The 14,060-nt window shown below is 34.7% G+C and overlaps 1 protein-coding gene across 1 annotated transcript in view; it reads right to left on the reverse strand.

Moving 5' to 3' along the window:
• AVEN (apoptosis and caspase activation inhibitor) overlaps nt 1-14,060 on the reverse strand; it is an 86,151-nt gene that overhangs the window by 3,814 nt on the left and 68,277 nt on the right. Inside the window, exon 3 of the mRNA XM_041459928.1 lies at nt 2,660-2,730. Within this exon, the coding sequence (XP_041315862.1) occupies nt 2,660-2,730 (71 nt within the window). The remainder of the gene's footprint in view (nt 1-2,659; nt 2,731-14,060) is intronic.

Consider the following 14,060-nt stretch of genomic DNA (forward strand, 5'->3'; position numbering starts at 1 on the left):
CTGATATCCATCACGTATTTCAAAACATGACAATGAAACACTTAAGTTCAGTCTATGCTCTCAGTCTGTATATTCACGGAAATAGGAAGTTGCTTCCAAATCTCACTTGAAAAGACAAAAATTTGTCCCTCTCAATATGATGTAGACTGGCACAGACATTTAGAAGTCCAAATACTCAAAAATTAGAAGAGTTTTGTGACTCGTAAGAGATTTGTCAAAGAAATTCACACTGCTTCCAAAAGCCAGTCAACACCTTTTAACAGGCTTTTAACACCTGCACATGAAGCAAGAATGAACATCAAAGACATAGTGTGCTCTGACAGTATATTTGCAAAATTAAAATAAATTTTAAAAGAAACAATGAGGCAGATTTAACAGTTTCTTGTATCCAAATACAGGTTCTGGTATCCAGTAATGAGAATAAAAGGACTAAAAATATATCTGATACAAGAATTTTTCTTCTGTATTGAGAACTTCATTTTACAATGGATTAGTGATCACCATCAAATATGATTGGTGAAAGTAACCTCACAAAGTCTTCAGCAAATAATTTTTATTACCCAGCAATGAACTAGATGTTCAGAAAATACAGTTATTTTGACAGATACTAAGGATCAAATGTAGCTTCTGCACGGTTGCAAAGGACAAGGCAATTGTATGAATCTTGTAACACAAAAAATTCTAAAAATATAATTGAATAACAAATATTTAAGTGCATTTTGGAAGAGATATGTATACTTGACAAAATACTAACATGAATGAACATTGCAAATGAAGGTAAAAAAGTGGAGATAGGGAAGAGGAGGAAACGTTGAGGATAAAGGAAAAGGGGAATTTTGAGAAATAATAGAAGGAATTTGATATCCAAGTAGAGACTTCTCTAAAAGTGGTGTTCTAATAAAAAGCAAAGGGATAAAAGCAGTACCTAATAGATTATGAACACTTCATGGCACATAGCATTATTTGCTCAAAAAAATTGTAGAGGCATACTTTGTTGCTGAAATTGCCATTTTTTATTGAAAAATCCAAATGACTAATAACTATGCTTTTTCAATTGCAGACCATGATATGAATGAGACCATGATTTTTATTACATTTTATCAATATGCAGTGAAGCAAATGTATACCTACTTTTTGTGAAAATGAAAGACAGTATTCTTAATAAATTTAAATTCTGTTATTGTTGACATCACTGTAACAATTCCATTCCACATTTGAAACTGATGTTTTGCCATTGCTTTCTACAAAAGATAGAGAATGAGAAATATCTAATAATTCTGCAACTAGTTCTATGTCTTCTGCTTTATTCTGTTTCCTCATAACCGATTTACTTCAGTTTAAAATTCTTAATCCTTTACATAATGTGTAGACAGGCAAAGAACTAGAAAAAACAGGTGAGTTAAGAGGCAAAGGCCAGGAATTTGGCAAATGGTATCTAGGATGAAAATTAGACTTGGATCTGCCTTTCAGGGAGAAGAAAGATGGGTCATAAAAAAAATGAAATACCAGGCTGAAGATCAGAGACAATGTAAAAAATTAGATAATGCTGTGAAACCATCTGGGACAGAATTCTGCATTAAAATAAGAAATCAAAGGAAGGGTAATGGTGACAATATGTAGCTTCAGTCTGCTCACAATGGCTTTAGCCATTCAGGAATTAATTATTGTGTTCTAATCACCTAAATGCTATAATGAAAATCCTCTGAGGAAATTATGAAGAAATTAATACTTGGGATATTGACACCATCCTGCACACTAGGAACAGAAGAACCGATGAGAAAAAATAGTCACTGAAAGCCTGTGTTCCACTAAATAAACAGGTGGTGGATTAGAAAAATGCTGCATTTGGGTTTAGTTCCTCACTTTAATTTGACTTTGCAACTCTAAAGTACCTTTAAATACCACTTCCCAGGGAATAATTATTGTAATATTTTAGAAAATAAATAGCAAATTTTTAAAATTTGAATATATGTGGATGTTACAAGAGACACTCAAGCTGAGTTTCACAGGAATTTTAAGAAAAGCCTGAAAGACAAAAGCATATATTTTGCAAACGTTTAGGTGACCTGGATGAGGAAGACAGCTGCAGAGATTGAGACACTTTAAGGTATCCTGATAGACAAACAGGAGACTTCTACTGCTATGCTTCTTTTTATTCAAGCATAAAGAATTCATATACAAAAAATCTGGTTGGTGTCCTAATTATTTAGGGCATGACGTTTCAACCAGAGGATATGAACTGCTAATCTGAAGGAACTAGAACACTTCATAGTCCAATATATGAATATACTCCTACAGGTTTTGTTATAGTCATTCTATTAAACACTTTTCTCTTGAATACAGCTGAAAAAGGAAGGCTGAATTCCTATGTCAGTAAAGCAAAGAGACAGTCTGATTTCTCTTCACTGGAGGGCTTTCTTGTTCTTTCCTCCCAACATAACTTAAAAACCGAGCCTGCAGCTTTGATTAGTCTTCAGTAGAAAAAAAAGTACAGGGCCCAAGAACAAGATCCTCCAGCATTAGAGAGAAGTGTATAAAAATATACAGAATAAAGAGTCCTATTACTGTATTAACAATTTGTTGCTGAAGGCACAACTGCCTAGATATTCTGTCCCAGGTGATTATCTATATAAAATCATTTGAATGGTAATTCTGTTACCTGCTTATGGCATATACTTTCTTTATCCCATTCTTTCTCGTCAGCAAACCGAAACTGTGTAAAGGAATCTCCTAAGGAAAAGAAATAAAAAATATATTTATTTTAAAAAAGAATAAAAATGTTTTCTTTGAAGTTCCTAACCCCAAAGAGGTAAATTCAAGAAATAAATATTAATGCTGCTTGTATTCACAATATTAAACTTATTTGTGCCAAACTTCTACAGGACTTTTAATAATTTATTGCAAAACAGCACTAAAAAGGGGCAACAAATACAAAACTGAATGATGAGGTGTTAAGTGCCATGCCAACATGCAAGATTTTAATTTAAAGGTCCAATACAGACAACATAATAGGAATACACACAGTATTCACAGAGTGAATGTCTTATGAACAGCTTTGAAAGTCCTGTAGATAGACTTTCTCTCACCAACATGGAAATATTTCTAAAACTGGATTATACAAGCCAAATAAAGACTTCCTGTTGTCTGGTAGCTATATTCTCTCTCTTCCTACTACTCCCTCCTCCAGCACATCATCAGAAAAAAGGTACTGAACTCCAAGTTCCAATCCATATGCAAAAAGGACTGAATTAAAAGAAACCCCTAAACAGGATTAAGTAAAATACATAATTACAGAATCTTCTAACCTACAACATTCTTTCAAGCCAGTAGAAACTTTTTCTTACTATAAGGGATGGTGGATTATCCTTTTGCCTGAAACGCAATATTTTTATTGCAGCCCCATGCTGTGTTACAAAAGACAGACCTACAAATTTATTTACTGAAGAAAACATACAAGAACTCCAGTAACTCAAAAGAATAAGTAAGGTCTGTGACAGAGGAAACATGAAAGATTAGGGTTGCAAAATGATGGCCAAATGTACAGAGTAAGAGAAAGCTAAGATGTTTCTTCTTAGACTGCAATTTAAGGATAAGTAACTTTCAGGAGTTCTATTAGGGGAAAAAAAAAAAAAAAGCCATGCAGAATTATTACATGAAGGAAATGAAATTTGAACCTGAGAATTAGAGAGCTACTAAGTTGGTCAAAGGTCTGGATAGTCTCTCTTTTTACAAAAGGCTGAGTGAGCTGGGCCTGTTCAGTCTCAAGAAGAGATGACCGAAAGGGGATCTCATCAGTGTCTGTAGGTATCTGAAGGGAGCATGTTAAGATGCTCTCCTTGGTGGTGCCAATCAATAGGACAAGAGGCAATGGGTAGAAACTGATGCACAGGAAGTTACACCAAAACATGAGGAAGAGCTTCTTTCCTGTGAGCACTGGAACAGGTTGTCCAGGGCGGTTGTGGAGTCTCCCTCCCTAGTGATATTCAAGAACCATCAGAACACAAACCTGTCCCACGTGCTCTGGGATGACCCTGCTTGAGCAGGGAGGTTGGGCCAGATGATCCACTGTGGTTCCTTCCAACCTGACCCATTCTGTGATCATCTGTAAGCCACTGTGATTTATTTCAGCAGTTGGCTGAGAAGCAACAGCTCTCTCTAAAAGAGAATGAATGCCCTAGAGGAAGTTTTCAATGGCTTTGCCAACAATTGATCATCTAGCTTTCATTTGGCTCTTGACATCCTAACTGCCATTCATACCTTTGATGATTCCTGAATCATGCCCTTAATCCTGCAGACAAAATCAGAACACATAATCTGCCTTCCCCAAAATGGCTTCTTTTTCATTGTCTGCCTGTCTCAAAATGTAGGAGAGTGCAATCTTCCACCAGTTTTACTCAATAGTGCAAGCATCAGCTGGCTTCTCTTTCGCAAAAAAAAGGAATAAGCAGCAAAGTGGCATTGCAATTGGCCTATTTCTCTGCCAAATAATGAGAAACAAGAGATCTAATCATCCTTCAGGTGGAATTTAAAACTAATTTGCCGTGAATTTTAATTTTTTTTTTTTTTTTAATATCTAAAGTGCATTTCCAGTTTATTGCATTTCATGTATGGTATTGGGTATGCAAATATAGTCATATGCTAGTAACACTGAGTACCTGGCACATCCAGTATTGTCATTTTCAGAACCATTACAGCAAGAAAGTGACCTTCTCAGCTGAATATTTGTATAAATATTTACGGCCATTACCATGTCCAGCTTGAATATGTATTTCTTTGTTTTCAATTGCTTTATCTAACATGGCTCAGCAGTGTTGTGCTGATACACAACCTTGCCTGATCAGCTATGTTTTAGTTTACATTCAGCATCTCCAGAGATGACTATTTTGAAAACAGCCACCATCAAACAGTACAAGTGCCCATAATTAAAAATAAGCACTGAAATTAAGACTTAGATATCTAATAAGGTGCCTAATTTTACATATGTTCAGTTCATACAATAAAAACGCCAGGTTTCATGCTTTTTCTAGGGATGCTAGATATAGGGAAAAATAAGACCCTATATCTTTATGCATCTATCTGCACATGCAAACACTTAACTTGAGCACTTGCAGCTGTCTCACTACTGACAAAGGCACCTCCCCCTTCATTGTACAAGAGGAAGTAAAAGCCTCTGTTTCAAAATATCTGGAGTACTGTTAATACATAATAATTACTTCTGAAAACCAAAGAAATAAAAATATTAGTCTCCTGATTTTAAAATGGGTATGAAAATGTGCAAATTAATGTTTTAACAGCTTATACTTTAAAGGCTCTATTTAGTTACATTTGCAAAGAAGTCCTACCAAAATGAAAATGGTCCTCAAAGTGTTCCTACTACTAGAACAAATGCATTGGAACTTTCTTCCAATATTCCCAAGACTGCTCTAGTTATTGTTCACACTGCATCAAGGAGGAAATAGGTTTCTCTACTCTTATAAAAGAATAAAATTAAAATAAAGGATTGGTTAAATGCTTTCAGTATCTGAGAATGATCAGATGTAAACTAGCTAAATCAAACTATTTCATCTAGAAAATCCAGTGGGGTCAAGAACCGGTTTATGACTGTCCACACTCACAAGGTTGGTAATCATGGATCCTCAGTTTGATATCGTATTGCTGAATTAAAGAGCATGACTTACACTGTAGTTTAATTAGACTCTTTAAGTAAGTTAACAAAGCAGGCCTTTCAAATGGAAAAGCATAACTACAATTCACTGTAGCATATTTAATGCAAATTATGTCAATGAGAATGTTAGTCTAACCAATTATCTTTTCACAAGTTCCTTTACCCTGAAAATAACCTCCTTTTATTCCATGAACAGTAATCAAACCACTTGCAATAACTCTTGAGTTAGTTTCAACAAAAAAAATGCTTTTCTTGAGAATAATTTTTATCTTACCTACAAGTATCATTTGGCCTTCAAATACAGAGTAGCTGAAAATAATGTATTCAAGTAAACCTTACACATGGTCTTTGGTAACAGTCATGATAAGCAAATATTAAACAATACTGTTTGTTTTTTTAAATGTGAAATTATTATGAAAATGGCAGAACTAAACCAACCATGCTTTCCTACCACTCAAATATACCATATAGCCAAATCAATTTATTTAAATAAAAGGTATCTTTCAGTTTTTCATTCTCCCAATTAGCTTTTCCTACAAATACTCTTTGAATAGCAGAATCAAAACACATCCTACCTGTAATCTCTAATAAATATTTTCTCATTTGTGAAATTTAAAGTCTAAAAATAGAAAAAAATGGAAGAAAATCAGTTTTCAGCAGGAAAAAAATCTATTAGTGGAATGGTTTTGTTAATTTAAAACCTCTCTCAATCCATAAAACATTACTGAAGACAGAAGAAAAATAATCTGTAGTCTTAGAGATGAAATTGGAGGATGAGAATAGCAAGGAATTAACATGATCTTTCTAAGACTGCCATGGCTGTAAAGAAGTGCTGCAAGTGCAAATATTATACTCTAAATCCACTTTTTAATCATAATCTCTCTTTTAGCCACCTTTGGATACTGAAAGGTGCTATGAAGTTTCCCCAGAGTCTTCTCTTCCTCAGGCTGAAATGCCCCAACTCTTTCACAGTTTATCTTCATAGAATACTGATAGCAAGGATATTTGTAGCCTGCGCTGCAAACTATACAGGATATTTGTAACCAGATTCAAAAAGAACAATACTCTATATTATTTCCCTGGCACAACTATGCAACACTACTAGTCACATTTTAAAATAAAAACATGTGACCAAACATCAGGATTATCTGACCAAGGCTAAATGATGTCTTCAAAACTTAAAATGTGTCACAGAGAAAGGAGTGAGAAGGAAGGATCTTTTGAAATCAGTGCTGGTTCTGGAACAAAGAGTGTCTGTTCAGGAAGAACAGAACTAATTTAGCACATAAAGGAACTGCAGCCTATTGAAATCAAAGACAGATACAAATTTTTTCAAATGAGAAGCAGGGTGAAGCCAACAAAAACCAAAATACACAATGATTCAAAAAGAAAAAATTCCAAAACTACACATACAAAAAAAAAAAAAAAAAAAAAAAAAAAAAAAAAAAAAAAAAAACAAAAAAAAAAACAAACAAAAAAAAAAAAAAAAACAAAACCAAAAAACAAACCAAAAAAACCCCAAAAAAACCCAAAAAAAAAACCAAAAAAACCAAAAAAACCCAAAAAAAAAAAAAAAAAACAAACCAGAAAACAAACCTTCCTATTAAAAACTAAAGCAGAGGCTAACAAGAGTCAGGAAACCCAAACAAATAAAATTATACCACAAGAGGTTCAGAAAAACAAACAGTAGTACACTTGCTCCTTTATGAATGCCAGGTGACTAAGAAATATTTTAATAAGAACAGGAATGCCTTTAAGCCTTTAAAGCTTTAAAGAGCTAAATGACAGCTCAAGGATGCTGGGAACAGTGAAAGGCAAACTGCAGAAGACCATGCAATACCAGCTAAATGTGCTGGATGGAAAAAGCAGAAACTATCAGAAATGTAATGGCTATGCAGATAATACAGTATTTTGGGGAAGAGTCAACATGGGATGTGAAGTTCTGCTGTGTGATCTAAGACAATTTCTTGAAAGAAGCAAAATATCATGCACATAAGCAGGATCTAATTCAAAGAATTTACATGCACTTCCAAAAGCTCTCACTGATATCCCACTCCCTTTCTCACCCAAGACTTCAGAACAGTAAAATAAGAGGAGGCTTTGTATGAATAAATAATTACCTTAAAGTAGGAAGAAAAAAGCAAATTGCCAATTTTCACAATAAAATAAACAAGCTGTGTGATTCTCTGGGGTTCTAGCTATTTAATCTCTTCCCTCTTCAACAGAAGAGAAGAGAAGAGGAGAAAATGAAACCACAAAATTTGCTGATGATACCATGTGTTAGTGCAGATGAAGGCAGGCAGTGAAGAATGACTTAAGAACTCCATAAGATGGAGAAAGTAGATTTTAAAGTGGCAAATGAAGCCCAGTACTGAAAATGCAACAGGCAGTAATTCTCAAAGAAAGCTTAGAGCTAACCAACACCCTTCCACATCAAAATCAGTGCTACGCAGGGTGCAAAGCAGCAAACTCTGTGTAATTCTTAAAAAGGCAGGAGTGAACAGCACACAGAACACCATTACACTGCTATCACGCATTACCTCAAATACTGTGCAGAGTCTTGGTTTCCCAAGCCCAGTCTTAAAAAATGTAACATTAGAATAGGCATAGAACAGATTCTGGATCAGAAGCAATTTAATGCCTTAAGCCAAAAGAGGGAAACCAAAGGAACATGAAAGAGATCTAAAACCAGGAAAGGCATAAAAAGGGCAGATGGGGACTAACTGCTCATTGTCTCTTCTCACCTAGAAGCAGCAAATGAACCCAGCAGGTAACAGATGCAAAACAGATAAAATGTGGCAAATCTTTATAACTTGAAGCTGGGTTGTGGGACTCCACGCAACCAGAGAGTGCAGACAGCACAAGATGCAAGAAGGATACAGGATAACTATTTCTAAACACAAAGATTGCACATCTGGCTCAGATGTGTCCCTCAGACATAAACTATTGCAGGTCTAGAAAGTATGTGGGAAAGTAGCTTATAATACAGTACATTCAGGTACCTTAGCTCAGGTGTCTCCAGACGGACCTTGGGTCTGCTTCAGTAGAGCCAACCCTAAACTAAAGCAAATAGCTAGGGTGATTTACCTTTAGAGCTCTACTTGTCTCTTAATTGGCTATCTTTCTGCAAAAAAGAAAAAAAAAAGGAAAAGTAGGCAATTCACAAATTTATTTTTAGTCTGTAGCTGTGCTCTTTCAAGCCAACACAAATTTCCTCTTTCAATTTTTCTCACATTTCTGTAAATTTATCACTATTTTTCATATGTAATTTTTTATTAATTATGTCATTACTGTAGCTTTTGGAATGCTACAAAAATATAAAATATTAAACTAAAACGCATTGAACAAAAAAATATATTTAAAATTTCTCTCAACTACAGTAGCCTGCATAAGCACCAATCCCATCTCCTCCAGTATTCACTTTTTTTACTGAATAAATAATAAAATTATATTTAAGGTTAAAGTTACTGATTTCCCCATAGGTAAGCTTAAACTTTTCATTAAGTTTAAGCTAGTCACCTTAAATATTTACATTTTTCCTGATGCTTTATGACATTTTCTAGTGTCATTTTTTTCAGGCCACTAATTTATAACATACTTAGTGATTTTTAAATGTCACTGCAGCCAACTTGCAATATTAGACAAAGTATAGAAATCCTGTGGATTTATATACTTTGTTTTTTGAGCAGTATTGTTCGAGTAGGCTGGAAAAAAAAAAAAAAAGATTGCTGCATAACTTAATAATAAAAATGAAGCTTAGTTACTGCACAAATACACAAGATCAATGAAATTTGTGATTCTTCCTAGAAGTAGGAACAGAAACTCCTTTGGGTAAAAGGGAGAGAACTCATATCTTTTGATAAGACTAGATCCAACAGAGGAAAAAGTGGCTTAACAGAAGCGTTTGTGATCTGCACAGACTGACAGCTTAAGGGAACTAATGATCTGGCCCTTTGGGAAGACACTGCCTTCTCCAACACCATATAAGCAACTAATGTCAGTCCAGCACATGTCCATATAAGGAAGCAAAGCTGAAATTCAACACTGGAAGAAGAGGAGAAATGGCAAGGTTCCCACCCACAAAGAAAGATTTGCATAACGTCAAACTGCAGAACTCAAAAGAGGAATGAATCCATTTGCATTTGCTGGCACAAGGTGCTCTTATATTCTGGCTTGTGAGAAGAGACATTATGAAAAAAATCCAAGAGGAACAACATTCAATCAGAATGAAAGACAGTCATCCCAAAAGATCCCTGGTTTGCCCTGCCTACTTACAGGAACCACTGTGTGGCAGCGACAGAATGGGCACTGAAGGATGAGAAGAACAGAGAGGGATGCACTCCTATGCATTCTAGTAAGCAAAACTACTACCTTGAGACCTTGGGGCAGACAGTATCTCTAAGATGATACAGCCACTTTAAAAGCAAAATAAGAGCTTGGATGAACAGTTTAGTTTTATACTGAAGTGAGGTTAAAGCTGAAACAGCACCCTTCACTGATACTTCAGACTGTACAGCTTGCAAATAATTAATCATCCTGTCCTGCTATGGTTCGATATTTTGAGTAGCTAAAAAATATATCCCATAACAGGCAGCAAAACTTCTGCCCTTTTTAAAACAGGGAGGTTTTAATTTTTTCTAAAGTACATGAAGACCAATTTTTGCAGTGTTTCCAAATCCAAAGTTTAAGTAAAATATGTGTTTCAAAACCACAACAAAACTACTACTGTTGTCTAGATACCTCATGTCATGCTAGATACAAGAAAGAATAACTGCATGGCAATAGCTTTTGCTGAGTTGCAGACTGGCACTCACTGGCCTAGGTTCTTTCCCTCATCCTATTTAAGAAAAGTTCCTCCCAATTATTCTTCATTAGGGTTATTGTTCATTATACCTCCTGTGTGAACAGTGCCCACAAACACATTGCTGTATCGTATCCAGGAGGTGAGAACATCATTGGACCAGATTTATTCTTGCACTTTTCCATCTTCATATCTTGCACTTTCCACTTTTCATATCTAATTGTCATGCAGTTAGATATAAACTGCTCTTAGGTAGCTAAGATTAGTTGCATTGCATAAATTTACACTAGGATTACTACTGTTTTCTGTAAGCAGGCTGTCAGAATATTTGGTCTGAAAACTTTGAAATTCGTGATAGAGCTTACTTGTCCAGAAAAGGCAGGAACATATAAATTCAGTCCCCTTTATTCCACATTGTACCTCCACCCACAAAAAAATCCATTTTTAGAAAAAGAATGCCCAAACTGCCATGACAGCAATCTTAAGAGAAAACAAATTAACAAACTTAATAAATACTTTATTTTAACCAGCTTACTAGTTTTTAATTGCAATAATAACCACTAATTGACACAATTAGAGAAAAAAAAGGTCTCATATTGGCAGTCCTTACATGCCACACAAACACTGGAAAACTTCTCTTTTGCTATCCCTCTTCCCTCCAATTTTATAGCAGACAAATCATAGAGGTTTATAATACATTTGACAGTTGAACATTCAAACTTCCAGTTTAAGCATTTAAAGCCAGTCTTAATTTTGAATGGTAAGTACACATGTAATTTGACACCCCTCAAGCTACTGGGATTTCAAAACAGAAAAAAAAAATATCTAGATTCTTCTTAGTACTACAGTTTGATTCCTTATTCTATGACAGAACATTTACAACAAAGAATATAATAGTATGATTAATAAATATTCTTTATGATGCTGTTCTGACTATTTTTAATATCATCACATCCAAATTAGTTCTATCCTTCCCTAAAGCACAATTCACTATTCATGTAGGTGGTACATTATGCTCTGTCTATGGGACTATCTTTCAAAAGTATTCATAAATTATACACAACTGTGCAGGCCTAAAAATATTCCAGCAGTTTGATACAGTGAGTATGAGGCTTGGCCTTGCATTTATGGGGGGTTCTGCAAGGTATGAGAAGTCATAGTACTGACATGGGATTGCCAGATTTTTTTTTTAATGAAACAAGAAAAGTAGCTTCAGAAAACAGGAGGATTTTCTTCTGAAATGTTAATAAAATTACAAGGATTACAATTAGCAAATAGTAAATCTCATAAAGCCCCAGTTCTATAGGCATGCAAGAGCGTAGAAAGCACTTCATTGTGTGTGCAAGTAACTCATATCCCTCCAAAGACAGTAGTGGATTGACTTATCAGAGAATTCTGAGCACCAAATTAAAATTAACAGCAGATTGGTAAATCTTCACTTATGGTGAAAAATACAAGCAAACAGCATACTGGATTTGCCTAATCAAAGACTTAGAAAGCCAATACATTCTTGGTCCAAAATTTACAAAAGTGTGCTTTTTATGATTACCTACAGTGGAGTTTTCCCATTGCTACAGAGCAATTGTCAATGCCAAGTTTCAAAAATTGTATTAAAAGAAATTAAGAGTTCTTCTGCCAAGTGAAAGAAAAAAAAATAATTACTTACTATCTACAATTCTTTGTGCCATGTTAAAAGGAAATTGTAGCCACATACAAGCTTCTGCTCATCTTTTGTATTAGGTACCTTGAGGGATTTTCTAACAAATTTATCATAAGTAAATAAAGATCGGGTTAGCTCAACTGAAGCCACCAATACTCCTCATGCTAACCTCTTGTGCTTTTGTCTTGAACATTCTACATTCTATAGCTTACAATGCCCCTTAGCAACAAATCCTGTAGCCTTCTTATGCAAGTTCTCCTTGTATGGAAGAGACAAGACCTTCAGCTCTCCCACAAATTAAGAAACAAGAATTGCTGGTGCAGAATGGAGAATTACAGTTTTCTGGATGACAAATACCATCTGGGCTATGTATTTACCACTGACACACAATGTTTCACCAGTCTGAAAAATGCAAAAGTATTGATTTTTATTTAATGATCTTCTGCATCCAAAGAGCTGAAAAATTAAATATGCATTTTAATTTTGATTTTGAAATACTAATTTGAAGATTTTATTTTCCATCACACTATTGACATACTATTAAATAGCACATATATCACAGCAATATCAAAATTCAAGTTTTAAGATATTGAAAACTGTGACATATCTGGTAATGTTGGCTAAACTGGAAAATCATCTGTATCCCAGCTACTCATTAGACATATCTGCTTTCTGTTGTTTTCATTTGTAGTGTTTTTTCTATTATCTAGGTCTATAGACTTAAAAAAATGGCTTGCACAACTTTGGCCCTCAAGGACATTACATCATGATTTATTTTAATGTCATGCTACAGCCTCCCCCGCCTATTCATTCATTCACCACTCTGTTCTGTTCTAGCCCTGTTTATGGGGTTTCCTTTATCTTTTAACCTTGTTTAAATCTATTCTTCCAGACTTCTGATCATGACTGTGGTATTTTAAGTCCCTCCAGTCTACTTGAAACATAATAAGCAGGAGCTAATCAATGAATTTGTTACTTTAGCAGGAACTGATCTGTGAATCATACAGAAAATACTCTTTATTCTCTGCTCTGCCTCTTCAAATTGCATTGCTATTTCACTGTGCTCAGAAATATGCATGACATTTATCACACATTATTCTCAGTGTTTGATTTAATTCTGAATATGTACTTCAAAACAAAAGGTTACAACATTTTTTTCTTCTGTTTACAGGAGTTTCAAAATGCTACCCTTTTTTATTTTGTTTTCTTTTCTTTTTCCTTCCCCCCTTTTTTTAATGTCTTCAGTCAGCCTTGCCTTATTGGACGCGTTAATTTTGCTCAGTTAGCAATCAGAGAGCAAGGATTAGCAGACAATGAAAAGTTCTTAGAATAGGTAAAAGATATTTGGCAGCTACAAATCTTAATGATACAGAAGCAAAAAGGAAAAATAATGGTGTTCACAGAATAAGAAAAAACATCCACCAAGATACTGCTTCTGCACATGTATTTTCCCACAGATGAAAAAAAAAAATTACCTTTTCTCTAAGCATACATTCAGGATTTTAATACATCTTATGCTTTTGGTTAGCACCTTTAAAAATAACATTTGTAAAATACCTTTGTTCATTTTACTTTTAAGCTTTGGAGCCTAGAAAAGAATCAGAATCAATAAATTTTTTTAGGATGACAACAAGATCACCTAGGCCTCTACTCACAGCCTAACATGTACAGCCTTCAATTCTCTTTAGACAGTCCAGAGGGAGTTTTTTCCACAGCCTTCAGTTAGCACTTCTGAAGGTCAGCCCAAAAACGGGAACAGTTTTCTTTACTGTGAAAGAATGTACTGGGACAGGATGGAAGGGAAAAAACCTCTCTCCATTGTAACCAAGATATCTATCTGGCACTACAGTGTCAGTTCTCATATTTGTCAAATACAGCCTGTTTAAGGCTTAAACAGTTCTTTCTAAAGTACCTTAAGATCTAAGATCATACAA

Source organism: Pyrgilauda ruficollis, unplaced genomic scaffold (assembly GCF_017590135.1).
Source record: "Pyrgilauda ruficollis isolate IOZ18807 unplaced genomic scaffold, ASM1759013v1 scaffold14, whole genome shotgun sequence".
Lineage (NCBI taxonomy): Eukaryota > Metazoa > Chordata > Aves > Passeriformes > Passeridae > Pyrgilauda > Pyrgilauda ruficollis.